General features: G+C 38.0%; 1 protein-coding gene across 1 annotated transcript in view; it reads left to right on the top strand.

Moving 5' to 3' along the window:
- Positions 1–21,209, top strand: part of MRC1 (mannose receptor C-type 1) — a 96,928-nt gene that overhangs the window by 54,305 nt on the left and 21,414 nt on the right. Inside the window, exons 11-21 of the mRNA XM_055332445.1 lie at positions 1,376–1,524; positions 3,690–3,889; positions 6,871–6,998; positions 7,486–7,573; positions 9,911–10,055; positions 11,599–11,640; positions 12,835–12,998; positions 14,775–14,842; positions 16,134–16,234; positions 17,119–17,261; positions 17,641–17,755. Of these exons, the coding sequence (XP_055188420.1) occupies positions 1,376–1,524; positions 3,690–3,889; positions 6,871–6,998; positions 7,486–7,573; positions 9,911–10,055; positions 11,599–11,640; positions 12,835–12,998; positions 14,775–14,842; positions 16,134–16,234; positions 17,119–17,261; positions 17,641–17,755 (1,343 nt within the window). The remainder of the gene's footprint in view (positions 1–1,375; positions 1,525–3,689; positions 3,890–6,870; positions 6,999–7,485; positions 7,574–9,910; positions 10,056–11,598; positions 11,641–12,834; positions 12,999–14,774; positions 14,843–16,133; positions 16,235–17,118; positions 17,262–17,640; positions 17,756–21,209) is intronic.

A 21,209-nucleotide genomic window follows, 5' to 3' on the forward strand; every position in this document is an offset into this window, starting at 1 on the left:
ATGAAATTACTCAGATTAGGGTCATATAAATGTTCTGTTATGGTAACCTCCACATTTCCGTCTCTGCTCTCTCTGGAGCCATCACCTCTCTTCATTCCTGGAAACTTTGAGCTTCACTTTTCTTTTCTTTTCTTTTCTTTTCTTTTCTTTTCTTTTCTTTTTTTTTTTTTTTTTAAAGATTTTCTTTATTCATGAGAGACACCGAAAGAGAGAGAGAGAGAGAGAGACAGAGAGAGAGAGAGAGAGGCAGAGTCACAGGCAGAGAGAAGCAGGTTCCATGCAGGGAGCCTGATGTGGGATTCAATCCCGGGACTCCAGGATCACACCCTGGGCTGAAGGCAGGCACTAAACCACTGAACCACCCAGGGATCCCTTCACTTTTCTTTTGCTCCAAAGAAAGATTTTTGCCCACATTTCTGGTTCATTGTGTAATGTTTGTCAGTGAAGACAAACTTTGGTTGCTTTACTAACCAAATTGTGTCATTACCAGATTATGTCAAATACGTGGTGGATAAGATCCAAAGGGAGAGAAAATGGGGAAATTTGTGACTCTGCTCCCAGTTCCTTGTAGACATTGAATCTCTGCTTCTCTGTTTTTCTCAGTAATTTCCTCTTTTGTTTCAGACCTGAGATAAGAGAATAAAATTGAAGGGGAAATCCGCACAGATTTTTCCATCTGTATCATCCTTGATAATGTTACAGCCTCACGATTTACTTAACTAAGAACTGTGTAGAGCATTTGAAATATTTGAAAAGTGGACTAATTTTTTTAAACAATGTATTTCAAAGAGGCTTTAGAACTCTTTATGGCTAAAGAACTAATTTTTTTAAACAATGTATTTCAAAGAGGCTAAAGAACTACTTTGCGTTTTCAGAATTCTCTTACATTTTGAGGATGGGCATAGGGACTGGTGAGGAATAGGGATAAATGGTTTGTATATATATGAATGATTTTATTCACTCAGCCCTATGGTATTTTCCCTCATTTCCTTATTAGAAATTTGTGTAATTTATTTATTTATTTATTCTTAAAGATTTATTTATTTATTTGACAGAGAGAGAGAGAGCACGAGCACAAACAGGGAGAGCAGCAGGCAGAGGGAGAGGGAGAAGCAGGCTCCCTGCTGAGCAGAAATCCAGCTGTGGGGCTCCATCCCAGGACCCTGAGATCATGACCTGAGTGGAAGGCAGACACATAACTGATCAAGCCACTTAAGCACCTCAAGTTTGCATAATCTAAATGACATATCAACATGACACACTATGTTTGAATTACCAACTAAATCATTAACTCAAACATACAATTGAGATACTTTTCATGTGGCTAATTAGAAAAATTCACATTTCTAAAATTTAGTTAAATTTTTTTTTAAAGATACGAACAAGCTTTTCTGACTAGTCTGGTTGGATTGAGGCCTGAAAGATATTTTTGGACAGGACTTTCAGATGTGCAAAACAAAGGGACCTTTCAGTGGACCATTGAGGAAAAGGTTCTGTTCACCCACTGGAATTCAGATATGCCAGGTATGTTCAGTACTTGGGGCTGCGGTTTTCATTCAACCTCCAAGTCGATTGGGCAAAGCTTATTATCCTTCCATGTGCCTTTCCAGATAGACTGTGTGCACTAATTATGCTTTCAGCATTTTATATTTCATTCTCTGTTTCTTTCTAATTTTCTAATTCGTTTACAGTGGTGTAAAAACAGGGAAGGAAAAACTACTGGTTGTCTGGTATGACCTTGTTTGAAAAATATTTAGGAAATCCTAAATGGCCACAGATGTTCCAAATGGTTAACTTATTTCTGTAACCTTAAAATTATATTAAAGGGGTTTAAACTTTTCAGTGCAGCGATGAATGGAACTATTCTTGTGCTTCAGTGGTGGGGCAAGGAATTGTGCTTACATGAGACTCATTATTCTACTGTCTTGTATGTACTGCCCTTAGCCTTTTATATATCCTGGATTTTATTTTATCCTTATAAGAAACCTGCAAGGTAAATTTAAGTATCTTTATTTTAAAGATGTGGAAACTAGAACTCAGAAAATTTATGTGACTAGAAATATTGCAAGCATGGATTTAGACTAGCCTATGTAATTCCCAGATTGGTACTACTTGCACTAATACTGCCATGACTCCCTATCAATTTTGATTTGCCTTCCCTGGGAAGTAGTTTTGGAAATAGCCTCTGAAAGATTGTTTGCCTTCTTCATACACTGCTATAGCATGTGACATTATTCAGTGTAACACCGCCCAGAAATTCCACATCCTTTATAGCAAATGTTTCACTGTGTCTGGGCTAAAAGCTAAAGCAAGACTTAAGCTAAAGCTTAAGTTCATGAATTTGCTATTTAAAGACTTAAGCTAAAGCTTAAGTTCATGAATTTGCTATTTGGCCTAATAAGTCCTAATCTTTTTTTAAAGATTTTATTTATTTATCCATGAGAGACACAGAGAGTCAGAGGGAGAAGTAGACTCCCTGCAGGGGGCCCCATGCGGGACTCCATCCTTGGACCCCAGGATCACACCCTGAACCGAAGGCAGATGCTCAACCACTGAGCCACCCAGGCGTCCCTAATAAGTCCTAATCTTCAAAAGTTCTTTTAATTTGTATTCACAAATTATTGACAAAAAAATAGATGAGTAATTTGGATAGTGTGATTCTTGGTTAATTGTTGAATGTTCTGAAAGGCAGTACAACCAGTTTATTTTTAAATTATTAACTGGACAGGATATTAAAAACTGAGTATAGACTTTTTTTTAAACATCAGTAGGAGTGGTAATTCTTACTCTCTAGGCCAAACTCCTTATTTTCACGGGTGTTGCTCATTCAGCAGGGGGACTCGAGAGATTCATCTTGGAATGTGCTGAAAATAAAAATGGATGAAATCAGAGCCATGGAGAAGGAGAGATCTTAGAGAAAATGTTTTGGAAAAGATATGCCTCCCCAGAACTTTGAGAGTTACCTCTAAAAGCTTGAAGTCCATTAAAAGAATAGCAATAAAAGATTATCTCATTCTAGCAGCAAAGACTCCTGCTGTTTTCAATGTTCCATCTTAATGAATTACTATTTGGAAATAATCACAACTGTAAAACAGATTTTATTTTATTTTATGTACCTTTTTATCCACTAAAGCTGGCCCTCATTACAACTCTGTAAGGTAGGTAGGGATATTTGCCTTTTAAGGTGAGGAAACCAGTTCAACATAGTTACATTATCTATGAATAACTAAAATCTCTCGCTCAGTTGTATTTCATTTTGAAGTGTGTGAAGAATTTCTGTTTTGAGAGACCTATGGAAAAAAGGGGTTCTTAAAAAAACCCTTAAATAACTCACCTTAAACCACTATTTTTACCTTGATGGTAAATTTCATCATACCAAAATTATTGTATTATTAAATATCTATATGCGGGGCACCTTGCCCGATGTTAGAAATACAAAATGTTATCAAAACCTTGACATATGATATCAAAGTTCTGCTCAGGGATTTAGGCCACAGAAATAAAAGGTAAATAGCAGTTCAAAATAGTGTAAATGAATTGCAAAATGCTGCTGGATTTCTCACCTATATGTTGTCTTCACATGCAGACTTTACCACGTCGTTTGACACTCGGGTTTGCACTCTCTTCTGTGAGCGTGGTCTACCGTTAATAGCACCTGTTAAGTGAATTCTGTTATGTATTTAATACAGGCCGAAAAACAGGATGCGTTGCCATGAGAACTGGAGTTGCAGGGGGCTTGTGGGATGTTTTGAGATGTGAAGAAAAGGCTAAATTTGTGTGCAAACACTGGGCAGAAGGAGTAACTCGCCCGCCGGAGCCCACAACAACCCCTGAACCCAAATGTCCAGAGGATTGGGGCACCAACAGTAAAACAAGCTTGTGTTTCAAGGTGAGTATCGATTGCTAAGCTAATAAAGAATCATGTGAGGAATTCAAACAGGACCAAAAACCACAGTGCTCAGGCTCTACCTGTGAAAATTCTAATTTTATTAATTTGGAAAGGGAGCTGGGCTTCAGTTTTTGAAAAAGCTCTCCTTGAGTGCATGCCAATGACCAATTGCATTTCAGCTAACAAACCCAACTCACAGGAGCTTTCTTCACGTGCTTTGCCTTCATCACCCTCACTCTGTGTCTCCTTGCTCCCAGGCTTCCTTGCCCTAGTCTGAGCTCTCACCTGTCTGCATCTCAAATGAAAATTTCTGTTTCACTTCATGTGATCCCACTGCATCTCATTTACCCCTGTTCTTAGAGCCCAAGCTTTTAGGTAAGTGCACTGATAATGCCAAATGGACATCTTAGAGGTAATGGTCCATTTTTCTGGTTTAGTGCCTGGTTGTTACACCTGATGGGATGTGAAGGCATTCCGTGCCCTTTCGATGACAATTTAATATTCTGCTATCATTTTATCCATTCCAAGATCACACCATCCATTTTCTACTTAGGGAGTCAAGTTGACTAAAATGAATGAGATAAAAACTTCAGTGAATTATGTATTTGTGTCTTTTTTTTTCACTCTTTCATCCTTTCTTGAGAAAATTAGACTTACTCAAATACAGAAAAGTGTTTATCTACTGCTTAATGATACTATTCTCTAATGTCTCACTCTCAGGACCTCTTTTACTTAGTCCCTTGAGTGGCATATGGCCATGGCATGCCTCGGTACACACTTAGGCAAGGCTAAGGGAAAACTTGAATTACTAACATGTATCAGAATGAGGCTGTTTAGTCTTCTGGAACTCATGGGGCATGACTAGTTGGGTTAGCCACTCCCACTACTAGCCATGGAGACTGCTAACCTGTTCAGTCCAGTCTGGGCTAAATGCATAATTTGCCTAGAAGGGACCATTTGGGGCCAAGATAGAAGAGGATTTTGTAAATGAGTTAATTGAAAATGAACAGAAAGCAAATCAGGTGTTTATTGTGGCATCTGGAAACTTTTGAATTAAGTACACAAAGGCCAATTTCATCCTATACATGGCCATTCACTGGAGGGTGGTAGGCTGTGGAGATTTGTTGCAGGATTTTGAGAAAAGTGGTGGAATTCTTCAGAGCTGGGAAGTGAACAAGGGTTCTGGTAGAGATGTTATCCAGATGGATATTCAATAAATTAGAATATGTGCTTCGTTAGAAAATTATATGGCTTTAGAGGTGCTTAGGTAGGGTTTGTTTGGAAATATATGGACCATCTTTGTACATATTAAGGTATAGGAGTTATTAATAAAATTTAGGTGATAGTAAATTTATTTAAGAAAATCTTAGGGTGCCTGGGTGGCTCAGTGGTTGAGTGTCTGCCTTCAGCTCAGGTCATGATCCCAGGGTCCTGAGATTGAGTCCTGCATTAGGCTCCCTGCAGGGAGCTTGCTTCTTCTTCTTCTTCTTCTTTTTTTTTTTTTTTTTTATTTTACGATAGTCATACAGAGAGAGAGAGAGGCAGAGACACAGGCAGAGGGAGAAGCAGGCCCCATGCACCGGGATCCCGACGTGGGATTCGATCCCGGGTCTCCAGGATCGCGCCCTGGGCCAAAGGCAGGCGCCAAACCGCTGCGCCACCCAGGGATCCCAGGGAGCTTGCTTCTCCTTCTGTTTGTGTCTCTGCCTCACTCTCTGTATCTCTCATGAATAAATAAGTAAAATCTTTAAGAAAAAACAAAATCTTATATCACAGTTGAGCAGGTTGAGGTGCTCACAGGAATTTTGGGAGTTATTGATGTGGAAAGTTGCTCAGGGTACTTTTTGTCTAGATAGCTCAAGTTAGGGTCAGGGTGAAGATTGCCTTGAGTTATGTGGTGACAGCTGGGCAGCCATAGTCAGTTGGGAGCAAATCCTATTTCCCACAGGCCTATGATAGTAAGGACCATGACTCATGAGAAACAATGAATGAAAATTAGAAAAGTTGGGGGATACAATGGACTTCTATAATATTTGCATACAGACAGGTATTTTCCAGTCTGGGATTCCATTTCACTGTAGGCTTCTGGATAATAGGTGATATTCCCTAATTTATATGATCTATTAAATTTAGTTCAGCTCATAACCTTTTTAGATGCTTTACCAAATACATGTCTTTTGTGGCATGTGCTTTAAAAGTTGTTAAAAAAAAAAAAAGACAAGACCATTGTAAAGGACACCAGCTACAGAGTATTGGAATACTGCCAGGTTACTCATTGTTTAAGCTAAACAGGATAACAAACTGTGGCACATTTTTTGTTGTTTTTGAAGTTTTCCTTATTTGTGTTTTGTTGCTATCTCTCAAAAGTTTTTGGGGGCACCTGGGTGGCTAAGTCAGTTAAGTGTCTGACTCTTGATTTTGGACTAGGTCATGATCTCAGGGTCATGAGATCAAGCCTTGAGTCAGGATCCAGGCTGAGTGTGGAGTCTGCTTAAAATTCTCTTTCTTCCTCTCACTCTGCCCCTCCACTGCCCCTGCTTGCACAAGCCTTCTCTCTCTCTCTCTCAAAAAAAGAGAAACTCTAATTTCTCAAAAAGAGAGAGAGAGAGAGAGAGAGACAAAAGTTTTTCTTTCTTTCCCATCTCAGTGCTGCTTTCTACACCTAACCAAATTAAGCCTGTCTTCTACAGTGAGCTGTATGCTTTCCCATATTTCTGAAACTTCTAAGATTTTAATCTAATTTCTCTTGTGCCATAACATGCTTTTATTTTTTAAGGTTTTCTCAACAAAATCATCTCACACATTTTGTTACCCAAATACTTACTTCTATATTGATTTTCAACCAAGAGAATTACATTGTTTTGCACCATAGAGGTGTCTTATTTCTCTAAAGTGAAATCTCATCAAAAGTAAATAATTAATTCTCTTGATTTGGTAAGCAATGAAGTGAAAAATAACTTCTGAAACTGTATCATCTTTAGCTATTTGCAAAAGGAAAACATGAGAAGAAAACATGGTTTGAATCTCGAGATTTTTGTAGAGCTCTGGGTGGTGATCTAGCTAGTATCAATAATAAAGAAGAACAGCAAGCAATATGGCGATTAATAACGTAAGTGTCTTTTCTATATAATACTCCTTTCTTTTACCTATCTGGTGCTAATGATGTTGAGAAAATTCTTATATTTCTGAAATTTTTGGCTCATAATGCTACTTTGAGTGCCTATACTGTATACCAAATCCATAGGACCTTTTTGATCTGGCTTCACTTCCAAATGCTTTAATTTTGTAGGTATAAATCCTGTGACAAATTGCTCTATAAAAGTACCAGACACTCAATACATGTTATTAAATCAATAAATGAATATCTTTCAGTGCTTTATAATTAAATATTCTCAATCGGTGGCTCCTTTTCAATATATTTATGAGGTGTACCAAATTGCACAGCAATTGCATAATGCTTTTATTTATTCATTGAATCTCTTTGGTATACTAATTTAAGTTTGGAAGGTAGTTTTAAAATTTGATTAGCTCTTCTAGGTAACTAGACTTGCTTTATCCAATAGTATAAGCTCTCTTTGTGTCTTGTAAAATTACAGGGCTAGTGGAAGCTACCATGAACTGTTTTGGTTGGGATTGACATATGGCAGTCCTTCAGAGGGCTTTACTTGGAGTGATGGTTCTCCTGTGAGTAATTTAATTATATACCATTGTCTTAGTTTATCATGTATTTATTTTCATGCTATCCTATGGCTTAATCCAAGTTTTTCATAAAACAGATTATTATCGATAACTAGAAACATTTTTCTATGCAGAAGTAAATGCTATTTTGGGTCTTTATTCTGCTCCTGCCTTAATATGGTTTTCCTGTTCACCCAAGGTTATAAGCATAGTGGACTGGATGAAAAAAAATTAGAAAACTCATTTTGCTAGTTTAAATAAAATAATGTTTTCATTCTATCATGCAAAATTTTGTGCGAGTAGTTCAACTTCTTAAAAATTGAGTTTCAAACAAGTGTTGGCAAGGATGTAGAGAAAAGGAACCCTTGTGCACCATTGATGGGAATACAAACTAATATAGCCACCATGAAAAACAGTATGGAGGTCCCTCAAAAAGTTAAAATTGAATTTCCATATAATCTAGTAATTGCACTACTGGGTATTTACAACAAAAATATAGAAACTCTAATTCAAAGGGTACATGCACCCCTGTGTTTATTGCAGCATTATTTACAATAGCTAAACTATGGAAACAGCCAAGTGTCCATTGATAGATGAATGGCTAAAGAAGATGTGGGGTGTAAATTACTATATATAATGGAATATTATTCAGCCATGAAAGGAATGAAAATTTGCCATTTGCAACAACATAGATGGAGCTAGCAAGTATAAGCTAAGTAAAATAAGCCGGTCAGTCATACAATACTGTATGATTGCAGTCATATGTGGAATTTAAGAAACAAAACAAATGAGTAAAGGAAAAAAAGAGAGACAAACCAAGAAACAGACTCTTGGCTATAGAGGACAAACTGGTGGTCACCAGAGGGAGGAGGGTGGGAAGATGTGTAAAAGAGGTGAAGGGGATGTAGAGTACACTTACCATGATGAGTGCTGAGTAATGTGTAGAGTTGTTGAATCACTACATTGTACACCTGAAACTAATATAACCCTGTATAATTATACTGGAATTAAAATTAAAAACTTCATATGAAAAATTGAGTGTTTACAGCCTTTTATAGACCAGGAGATCTGGGAACAAATTTCAAGAATCCATTAGTAACCACTAGGCCTTGTCAGCCTTCCCCATTCTCGGGAATGGAGAAGTGAGAGGCTAGGACACATGCTGGCAGCATTTAGTGTTCCAGTCATCCCAGGAAGTGATTTTGTGTAATTTCAGTTCTACCTCCTCTTATAAACCATCAGCAATTTTTCAAGGCACTGAAGTAAAGTGATTTAATTCATAGCTCCATTGACACTTGGATTTCATATTGATATTTTTGGAAAATGCTTCATCTAAAACTCTCTTGGCTCTGATTCCACACTGAAAACTGCAAAGGGAACCTGAACCCATCCCCTTCATTGATTTTCACTGTTAATTTAGGTGAAGTGTGGTAGCTTTGTTAGGAGTATTTCATAAGTCCTTTTCTTTTATAAGAAGAACTAATTGTACTTCTCTTTTTTTAATTTTTTTTTTAATTGTACTTCTCTATCCTGCCTATCTAAAAAGAGAAAGTTTCCAACATCACAGTGAAATACTATCCCTTAAGCAGTAGGGATATGACAGATTTAGGGATTCCCAATACTGAGAAGTGGGGCTTTTTTTTGCTAAGTTTTCCCTATATATATAAATCCCACTTTTTTTAAAAAATTTTATTTGTTTATGATAGTCAGAGAGAGAGAGCGGCAGAGACATAGGCAGAGGGAAAAGCAGGCTCCATGCACCGGGAGCCCGATGTGGGATTCGATCCTGGGTCTCCAGGATCGCGCCCTGGGCCAAAGGCAGGCGCTAAACCGCTGCACCACCCAGGGATCCCTAAATCCCACTTTTGCAGCCCTGGATCCATTTTATTAATAAGACCACAGAAAATTTTTTTTTTAAGATTTTATTCATTTATTCGTGAGAGAGAGAGAGAGAGAGAGAGAGAGAGGCAGAGACACAAGCAGAGGGAGAAGCAGGCTCCATGCAGGGATCCTGATGTGGGACTCGATCCGGGGTCTCCAGGATCATCCCTTGGGCCGAAAGCAGGTGCCAAACTGCTGAGCCACCCAGGGATCCCCAGATCACAGAAAATTTTATAATAATTAATAGCATATTCTATTCAGCTTTGAAACTTTCTATCTAATGGGTGCTATTTCCTTCCTACCCATTTTCATCAACCTTGCTTTCAAAACAAAGTACTGCAAAAAAAAAAAGTAAACGGATTTAAAAAATGTTAATATACCTTTCTTTTCCTGTTTGGATAAATGATAGGCAGTGGCCTGATATAAATGATTAATGGTTACAATGTAATGTCTCTAACATAGGTTTCATATGAAAATTGGGCTTATGGAGAACCTAACAATTATCAAAATGTTGAATACTGTGGTGAGTTGAAAGGTGACTCTGGTATGTCCTGGAATGATATTAACTGTGAACATCTTAACAACTGGATATGCCAGATACAAAAAGGTATGATAACCTGTGCTTTATTTTATCCTAGATTGGAGAACTAACCTCCTGATATCCTAATATTTTCCCTTTATTAGAAGAACCAAACAAACAACATAACAAAATAAGGGAACTGGCAGGGTCCACCAATTCACAGGATAAGAATGAAGTCACTGAGTACAGATAAATGTTCCAAAGGAACAGGAGATCAAAAGGCCACCCGGGAATCCTGGACAAGAGTCACGTCCTCTAAAAGAGTTCCCACGAGCTGTGATTCTGGCTCACGTTCTACAGGGGTAGGAGTGGGTGTAATGCAAATACCATTTCTTTTGGGGATATTTACCCCCTGACCTATGTCAGCCATCCAGTAGGTGAAAATTTCCCAAATATTCTAAATATTGATTTCTTAAATAAATGTTCAGCACAAAGCACAAGCACCATTTTGAGGCGCTTGGTACTACTACACCCACCATGCTATTGGTGGTCAAAAAATATCACTGCATGCTATCAGTTATGATCTGGGACTCAGAAAGTTCCACACATCCAAGTCAGGCATTGAAGTCAGAGGATCCAGGTTCTTATGTTCACATAAAGGAATAAACAGATCTTCCCTGGAACCACGCTATACATAATCTTCCTCCTTTGTAAACAGTTAAGTGGAACCACATTGCCCTCTGCTGTTGGGGACCTTGGCTACTGTCCCAATGCCACTGCTTAGAGACACAACAGTGTTGCTCTCCCACTGTCTGTCTGCTTATTTTCCCTACTTCTGCATAGATTAGTGTTTTCAAAGTTTTTCAAATGGAGGAATAAATGGTGACCAGTTTTTCTTTAGAGGTCTCCTAACTCCCAATGACTAGTTTCTTTGTGTATTGTTAGTAGCTCTATTCTTAACAGATGTTAAATACATTAAGTCAAGCTGGGTAACCTGAGTCCTTTTATCAGGTTCCAACAAAGTCCAGATATATCATTAACTACTTGGACAGAAAGTTCATTTAACTTTTAGTAAAATATACATTTAATAAAAATGAGATTATTTTGAAGAAAACATTTTATAAACAAATAGTTCATCTTTAATGGTTTCAAATAATAAAATTTTAAGTAATTTCACAGCTAATTATACATACCAATGTATGTATAATACATACCAATACCTTCTACATACCAATAGCACACATATTTTACCCTACCTCTCTACACATACTACTAACTCCTTTTTGCAGTTGAAAGAATTGAAGGTAGGCAATATAAGCCCTAGTCTGGGATTTGAACCTAGGCTTTCTGAATCCAGAACTTGTGTTCCTTTTTTTTCTTTATATGACACTATTTGTTGGACCTGAAAAGTGTCTTCCAATTTCTGGTGGCTGTTACTTACCTAATTCTGCTGTCCTTCATTCTCTAACTCTACGACATGGTAAGAGAATTAGGGAGTGGAAGAGGAGGGGACAGAGAGAGCAGTTATATTTTTAGCTATTTTGACCCAATGAAAATAGTAAAATTAGAAGAACATGTGATTGCAGAAGTTCCAGCATACTTTATGATTTGATTTTCTTTTGTTTTCCAGGAAAAACACCAAAACCTGAGCCAACGCCAGCTCCTCAAGACAGTAGGTGTTTTCATATTTTATGAACTCCATATCGGTAGCCTTTTTTTCTTCTCTTTCCTTTCTCTATGAGACATACTTAACCTGGGAAGAGCAGAGTTCTTAATATCTTTGAGAATCTTGTGGAAGTCTGGATCTTTTCCTCTAAATGCTCACACGCACAAACACAAGGAGTTTTAATACAATATCTCAAGGGCACTTGAATCAAATCCAAGGGGCTGGATCTCCTCTTTAGTACTGTGTTAGTTTCCAATGGTTCCTGTAACAAATTACCACAAACCCCCTGGCTTAAAGCAACACACACTTATTCAGAAATGTGAACTCTGTTTCACTGGGTCAAAATTGGCAGGATCATGCTTCCTCCCGAGGCTCTAAGGGAGAATCTGATTCCTTGCCTTTATTAACTTCTAGAACTCCATTTCTTGCACTTGTTAGTTGGTGGCTCCCTTCTCCATCTTGCAAAACCAGCACTGTAGCATCTTGCTTCATTTATCACATTCTATTCTTCTTCTGTAGTCAGATCTCCCTCTTTAAGGATATTTGTGATTATATTAGGGCCCACTGGATAATCTAGAATAATCTCACCTCCATCTCAAAACCCTTAAATTAATCACATGCACAGAGTATCCTTTTCTATATAGGGTAATATTTATGGATTCCAGAGATTAGGACATGGATATCTTTGGGGACTCTAATTCAGTCTACAATAACACAGAATCGTAGAATACCATGGTTTGGAAGAAGGCTTAGGAGCCCTCCTGGTATGTGAATTCCTTGATTCTCCAGGTATACACTGAAGCACCCAAGTCCATCTGTTACAGGCTCTTTGTTATATTGAGATGAAAGCTGATTTCTCCCAGCTTCCACTTCTTGAACTCAGAACATCATGGGTGCAGGTATGTAACTCCTGCCAGCTCTGTGATCCTATTGATAAAAATAACACTGAGAGTTCCTTTACCCAATGATGATACATGGAACTAAATTGAGAAGAAAAAGTTCGAGTTGGTGCAAGGTGGATATCTGGCCTTAGGCAATGCAGTCTGTATTTGGCATAAATATCTTGCTTATTCTGGGTTCTCAGAGTTTCAGATACCTCTGATAAAGCGACTCTGTCCTTTTCACTTTTGTGAAGCACACATACCAGATTCTTGAATTTGTCTAAGTAAAATTCATCACCCTTTTTCATTAATTTTTCAGATCCGCCAGTCACTGAAGATGGGTGGGTTATTTACAAAGACTACCAGTATTATTTTAGCAAAGAGAAGGAAACCATGGACAAAGCCAGAGAATTTTGCAAGAAGAACTTTGGCGATCTTGTTTCCATTCAAAGTGAAAGTAAAAAGAAGTTTCTATGGAAATATGTAAGAATTTGATTAATTTAAGAATGAAACAGTGATGTGATAAGCAAAGATAATGCCTACTATTGGTACCCGATGGTGCAATTTCAAGTTATGTGCTGTATTTGAATTTTCTAAGGTTGGGGGAGATGTGAATGCCAGAGGAGGACAGGCAAATGGTGGCCGTAACAGAAACAAGTGACCTGATTGCTTAAATATTCAATGCAGAGTCACAGAACCCAGAAAGCTTTTAGTCGAGGCTTTGTGAAGACCTACACATGATGGCTTTGAGTTCACTAATTTGATTTTCAAATATCATAATTCTTAACTCGTTGTTATATATCAATCCTGGACTCTTTGTGTACAGTGTAGGTTGATTATTTAAAAACCTATCTTATTTCGACCAAATTGTTGGTTAAAAGCTTGATTATTGGGATCCCTGGGTGGCGCAGCGGTTTGGCGCCTGCCTTTGGCCCAGGGCGCGATCCTGGAGACCCGGGATCGGATCCCACGTCGGGCTCCCGGTGCATGGAGCCTGCTTCTCCCTCTGCCTGTGTCTCTGCCTCTCTCTCTCTCTCTCTCTGTGACTATCATAAATAAATAAAAATTAAAAAAAAATTTTAAAAAAAGCTTGATTATTTAAAAAAAAAAAAAGCTTGATTATTCACATAAAAATCTTTCTTGGTTGGGATGCCTGGGTGGCTCAGCAGTTGAGCGTCTGCCTTCAGCCCAGGGAGTGATCCTGGAGACCCAGGATCAAGTCCCACATCAGGCTCCCTGCATGGAGCCTGTTTTTCCCCCTGCCTGTCTCTGCCTCTCTCTCTTTCTCTCTGAATGAATAAATAAGTAAATCTTTAAAAAAAATCTTTCTTGGTTGGACCGAAATTGTCACATAACATAGAAAGTACAGGGTTTTTTTTTTTTTTCCAAAGGCACTTGGCTTAGTATTTCTTTTTAAAAATCTTCATGACATCCTTGTTGCTTATCAGAAGGGAGGTAAGAGGGAGAGCAGAAAAAAATAGTTAACGTAATGAAAAAAAAATCATTTGCTGACAAAGGGATTAGAGTGTAGTCTGACTTACCTTCATCTTTGTGGATATATTTTGGTTTGAAATTTTGAGGATATTTCCTAATTTGCACAAATATATATGTGGATGAAGTCTTTCTTCAGAAGCAAAATACCATGTGGTTACTTTGTTTTCAAGAATATCTTCCAACAACCTAATAATTACTGTAGCCATTTGGAATTATAGAGAATGATTTAAAGTATTTGTTTTATAACTTCACATTCTTGTATATTGTGCATGGTTTTCTTTTTTAAAGCTTATTTCTTTGTTTCTACACCCAATGTGGGTGACAATCCCAAGATAGAGTTGCATGATCTTCTGACTCAGCCAGCTAAGCACCCCAATATTTCTTTTAATTTTTATGAAAAACATGACTTTTACAACAAAATCTCTGCATGAATCTGTTCTTAGAAAAGGTTCCAAATGGGCTGCCTCATTAATAAGTACATTTTGTTTAAGAATTTTCTTATTATAGGGGTGCCTGGGTGGTTCAGTTGATTGAGCATCAACTCTTAGTTTTGGCTCAGGTCATAATCTTGAGGTCCTAAGATCCAGCCCCATGTCAGCCCCAGCTCTGTGCTCAGCATGAAGTCTACTTGAGATTCTCTTTCTCTCCCCATCTGTCCCTCACCCCACTTGCCCTCTCTCTCACAAATAAATAAATATTCTAAAAAAAGGAATTTTCCTATCATATATGTATGGATTGAACTATATGTAAACTTCCATCCTCTAGGTAAACAGGAATGATGCACAACCAGCGTATTTTATTGGCTTAATGATCAGCTTGGATAAAAAGTTTATGTAAGTACATCAAAATAAAACAACTTTGCTTCAGAGACTAATCTGATAAACATCTAAGAGTTATTTTTGAGACTTTAGTTTTGCTGAATACATTTTTAAAAATCCTACTGAATTCTCAATCTAAAATGCGTCTTTAAAAAAACAAAAGGAATTTTTAAAAATCCTGTTTCATATTTTCAGCATCATAATTCTCAAACAGATAACTCAAAGTCTGATTTAATCTTGCAAAACTCCACCTGTCTTTGTTTTAGGGTTTTGTCACATGTTAGCCAATGATCTACAAAGAAGATATATTATACATATATGAATACTGAACTTATTTTAAAAATTATGATTCCCATTTAGACCATCCTTGGTGCACAGGATTAAAGGGGCCTTTAAGTTGCCCCACTTACTGCTTTCACAGCACTACTTTGAAATTCCCTTTCAACTGCACGAAATGCTTTCCCTTCAAAGGAATGACTGTACTGTTTTCCATTAGATACAGGGGCCAGGAAAAGCTGTGGGAGGGAGGAAATTAGTACATTTTTGGGGTTTCTTTCCTTGTTCATTAATACAATGTTCTCCTAAGCTTGAAGAGCAGATATGTCTTCCTGGCTCAGGCACGGATGTTTTAGCCACATATGTTCTGCTTGACCATTAATTGCCATTTTTGAGCAATAGAGAACAAAACTCACACTCATTATTTTTAAAGATCAGAAATGTTTGATGCTTCTTTGGACAAGCACCCATTTTAATCATCTCTAAAATGAGAGGGTTGAATTTGATGATCTCTTGCTCTCTTTCCAGCTAACAGTCTCTGAATTTCTATAATTTATGAAAATAAGCATTGACCCACATACCTTAGGAGAAACCTAGAATAAACATAAAAATCAGAGTATGGGCTTAATGAGAAACTCTGAATTCTTGGTCTCTCTCTATGGGTGGTTTTGTTTTGTGGGAATCATGTCTAATAAGTACTGTGAGAGGCTGTTTGCTTCTGACCCACTTCCAGAGAAACTGGGATCTCCATTATCTCTCTCACTTCAAGACTAAAGGTAGCTTCTTCCAGGGAAGGAAAAGAAGACAGACTAGCCAGGGCATCAGGTTGCTGCAGAGGAGCCCAGTGCCACGGGAAGCAGCAACTTCTTGGGCTTTTTCCTGCTAGTCTCTGTAGACTCCTCTCTTCTGTTTGCTTTAAATCCCATACTCTCTTCATCTTCATTGACTAATCTGTTTCCCACACCAAACTGCAGCCAGTTATCCTAATGTTTGGATTATTACTGCTAAATGCCTGAATTTTCTTTTCCAGTTGGATGGATGGAAGCAAAGTGGATTACGTGGCTTGGGCCACAGGTGAACCTAATTTTGCAAATGACGATGAAAACTGTGTGACCATGTATTCAAATTCAGGTAGACAATATAAAAATCTTCGTGAATTTGCCTTGTCGTATGATGTGTCATCTGCTACATCCCTAGGCTAAAAGTAGCAAGTTGTACATTTAAATCAGGCAAGAAAAGCAGAGAAAATAAAGAAGTTTAATTTCAGCAGTGTTAACTGTTTGGTTTGTGAGAATGGATGCTTAACATTTGCTCTAATACATGACACAATTGTGTCGTTTCTCATTTTATGAAACATTTCTTTATGTTTTGATTTGAGCAAAATATCCAGAATGTTTATCTATCTCCCTTCTTTCTCTCCACATCTTTATCTGTAAAATGAGAATAATGATAGAATTTACCTATTGTTGAGAAGATTAAAGATGTAATATATGTAAAACACTAAACAAATGCTTCGTATATATAAGTTTAGATATTATTAGATTACTATTATTAGTTCTTAATAGTGATATAGATAATACATCTGCAACACTAAGTTTATTCTGGGCTCATAGGAAGCTATCTATAAAGTTGAACTATTATCAGTTTAAGTGAAAGAACAAAAGAATATGGCATGGATCTTTCTAGTCACTTGTGTAAAAATGATGGTTGTAGTCTAAGCCATTTTCTGAGACTCCTTATAAAACATAAATGCATTGGGGCACCTGGGTGGCTCAGTGGATGAGCGTCTGCCTTTGGCTCAGGTCGTGATCCCAGAGTCCTGGGATTGAGTCCCACATTGGGCTCCCCACAGGGAGCCTGCCTCTTCCTCTGCCTGTATCTCTGCCTCTCTCTGTGTGTCTCTCATGAATAAATAAATAAAATCTATTTTAAAAAAATAAATGCATTTTTTTTAAAAAAGAGTGTTTTTAAATGCAAATATGTAAGTCTAACTTAGCTATTTTGTTCTTTGCCAGGGTTTTGGAATGACATTAATTGTGGTTATCCAAATGCCTTCATTTGCCAGAGACACAACAGCAGCATCAATGCCACAGTTGTTCCTACGGTGCCTTCTGTCCCAGGAGGTTGTAAGGAGGGCTGGCATTTTTACAATAACAAGGTACTAAAAAAAATTAGTTGTAGTTGTGGCATTGATCAGTGTGTGGATTGACAATGCGAATCTTTCAGTATGGCGGTAACTTTTGCTTCTCTAGTGACTTTAGAAAATTTTAGGCAAGGACAGAGGTTGCTATTTCAAGTTCTCTATGGAAATTGAGAGTATACTTGAAGATACTCTCCAAATGGACGAGTCCTTTGTTCTGAGGAAGAAAACAACTTTGCAAAGGAAGTTTCTGGGTTATAAAACTAACTTAGCCTTTTGGATCTCTGTTTGGTTGGAGAAAATTTATATTTAGCTATAATCTTCATGAAGAATTTTAATTTCTTTAAAGCAAACACTATTATTTTACTTAGTTCCTTTTTTTTTTCTTTCATCCAAGTGTTTCAAAATCTTTGGATTTGTTGAAGAAGAAAGAAAAAATTGGCAAGAGGCACGAAAAGCTTGCATAGGATTTGGGGGAAATCTGGTATCAATCCGCAATGAGAAAGAACAAGGTATGCAACCATTGTGTAATCAATGATGCCCTTAAATATGTAATTCTTTTCCCCTGCTGATAGTAAATGATATTTTGGTTTTCCAGAGTAAACATTAGGCCGGGAAGAAAACCCAAACACACGTGGAGAACTATTTTATTCAGTTGTAGGCACTCTGCTGGACATTTAACACAAAAAGTCCCTTTTTTTCTCTTTTTTTTTCTTTTTTTGCATATTTTTTATTGGAGTTTGATTTGCCAACATATAGCATAACACCCAGTGCTCATCCCATCAAGTGCCCCCCTCAATGCCCGTCACCCAGTCACCCCAACCCCCCACCCACCTCCCTTTCCACTACCCCTTGTTCGTTTCCCAGAGTTAGGAGTCTCTCAAGTTCTGTCTCCCTCACTGATATTTCCCACTCATTTTCTCTCCTTTCCCCTTTATTCCCTTTCACTATTATTTATATTGTATGAATGCGACCATATAATGTTTGTCCTTCTCTGATTGACTTGCTTCACTCAGCATAATACCCTCCAGTTTCATCCACATTGAACCAAATGGTGGGTATTTGTCATTTCTGATGGCTGAATAATATTCCATTGTATACATAGACCACAGCTTCTTTTTTCATATTTCTATGGACATCTAGGCTCCTTCCATGGTTTGGCTATTGAGGACATTGCTGCTATAAACATCGGGGTGCAGGTGTCTTGCCCTTTCACTGCATCTGTATCTTTGGGGTAAATCCCCAACAGTGCAATTGCTCAGTCATAGGGTAGCTCTATTTTTAACTCTTTGAGGAACCTCCACACAGTTTTCCAGAGTGGCTGCACCATTTCACATTCCCACCAAGAGTGCAGGAGGGTTCCCCTTTCTCCACATCCTCTCCAAAATTTGTTGTTTCCTGTCTTGTTAATTTTCACCACTCTCTTTGGTGGGAAGTGGTATCTCTTTCATTTTTTATTTTATTTTTATTTTTTAATAATAAATTTATATTTTATTGGTGTTCAATTTGCCAACATACAGAATAACACCAGTGCTCATCCCGTCAAGTGCCCCCCTCAGTGCCCGTCACCCATTCATCCCCACCCCCCACTCTCCTCCCCTTCCACCACCCCTAGTTCTTTTCCCAGAGTTAGGAGTCTTTATGTTCTGTCTCCCTTTCTGATATTTCCTACCCATTTCTTCTCCCTTCCCTTCTATTCCCTTTCACTATTATTTATATTCCCCAGATGAATGAGAACATATAATGTTTGTCCTTCTCTGATTGAAAAAGTCCCTTTTCATTGTTAGGACAACTGTGTGAAGCAGGTTATCCTCACCCTACTTGGTTAGTGGGAGGGTTGGGAATCAAACTGGCTCTTCCATTTACATTCCATTCTGTTTCCACCAAACCAGTTTATTCCTCAAGCAGTCAAAGAAGTAGAGTAGTTCTAGAAGTAAAATGGAAAAATTGCTTGTTTTCCATTTATTGTGCCTCTAAATGGTTGATCACATACCTTAAAATGCAATAAAACTAATTTTTAAATATGAACTTTGAGCAAATAGAGACACCCCCCCCCCCTAAAATGTAAAGATAAACCAGAGCTTTGAAGAAAATATTGAAGGAGAAAACTCACCATATCTATAGAACAGATTGGAAAATTTATTATACTGTCAAGAGAAAGATAGTTGACCAATTTGGCAATGGTCTTTTCATGGCCACCTTACCTGAAATAGATATTACAGTAAATTATTGACCTGTCATTTTAAGAAGGATGCTGCCCACCTACAGATCAGCCAGATGAAGTAACTAAATTCATGGAAGTTTTGGAAGCCACAGCAGGCATTGAGTGAGGCTTGTTTGAAGGAACCTCAGCTTTCACAGCCCCGGAAAGAAAGGCTGTGAGCTTTGAAAAGAGAAGATGTAAAGCTGTATAGTTCCAGAAGGAAGCAGTGGATAGCAGTTGCAAAGAAATAGGTTTAGGCTCAAAATTGGGAAGCCATTCTAACAATTAGAACTGATTAAATAAGTTGTTCTGTGAGCTCTCTACGGGGCTGTGAAAATGCTTACACTGGGAAGTTCTCAATGGGATGTTATAGAGTCACACATGCTGACTGGTACAAAGCACGAAAGATCTACAACAAGTGTTTGTACGAATGAGTTTATGTGAGATGTTAAGGGGGAGCTGAGGAACTGCATAATTTCTAAGTTCCCTTTTGGTTCTGAGATTCTTTGACTTCCAGAATCATTTACTGGAAAACATGGTACAAAATATACAAAAGAAGAAAGACACAGGAAAACCCTCTGTGGCACTGTCTCAAATGTTTACTCTGTAAATGCCGCCATGTGCTCTCTTGGAACACATGATACAATAAATCAACCAAAGTTTCACTGAGAGCCTTTGTCAAGTTCAGCAGCTTGCCAGACATTGAAAGAGAAGGGTCAAACCATAGCACACAATAGAAACGTTTTAAGAATATAATATTCATATTTCTCTCACTGGCCTACCACATTTTGGACCTAGCTACCCAGCAGAGAAAAATAATAATTGATTTCTTCTCTTAACCACAAAGTGCTGATTCCTGGCATCACAAAATTAGAACCTGGGTAATAGAGATGTGCAGAAGGAAACAATTTTCAGATAAAATAACATTATTCCTGGCAAAACAGACACACGTTGTTGAATTCTTATTGTGGTTGTTGGCAGAAACAAAGTCAGTGCTGAAATCCTGGCAGGTAGTGCTTTTCCACATTCATCTCAAGTTGGGGATGGGGAAAGTTCTGATCTTATTTAGGAAATAAAACAAAACCAAAATAAATATCTAGCTGTGTTCTTCTCACTCTAAAAAATGTTGAAAGAATTTATTTTTTTAATTTTAATTTTAATTTATTTATTTTTTTCACCTTTGATTGAGAAATAAGCAAATCCCTGAGCACAGTGGTCACTGTGTCTGCTAGTCTGGCAGGAGAATAAACACGTAACAGTGACCCTTCTGTGGAATGTTTGTTCATGAATAAACAGATAATTGTATCTCTTCAGGCTTCTTTCTATTTTGCATTTTCTTTTTAATAACCCAGATGCTTAGTCATTCAGTATCCTATTTGCATTTGGGAGTCGGGTTTAAGCATGTTTGGAAAATATTCTGTAGAGTTGGTGTTCATTCACCTAGGTGTCCGTGGCTGCTGGCAGATGAGGTCACTAGCCATGGAAGGCAGCGTGTGGTGTGCGAGGCGTGCAGAAGGGCAAATGGACAGGGGATGGGGCACGTCTTCACTTAAGCCCCTTACAGCATCTGAATATTTGCCACCATCCTCTCTGTGCAGAACTGGCAAGGAAGCAAGAGGCCACACTTGTTCTACATTCTGTGCATTTTTCCAAATCTTCTCTTCTACTGAGGGGAGTGCTTAGCATCACGATGCCCCCTTGGTCCCAGCACACCTGGTGGATGGCCACCAACCCCTGGCAGTTGCTCCCCGGGAGAAGTTCTA

This window comes from Nyctereutes procyonoides, unplaced genomic scaffold (assembly GCF_905146905.1).
Source record: "Nyctereutes procyonoides isolate TBG_1078 unplaced genomic scaffold, NYPRO_anot_genome, whole genome shotgun sequence".
NCBI lineage: Eukaryota > Metazoa > Chordata > Mammalia > Carnivora > Canidae > Nyctereutes > Nyctereutes procyonoides.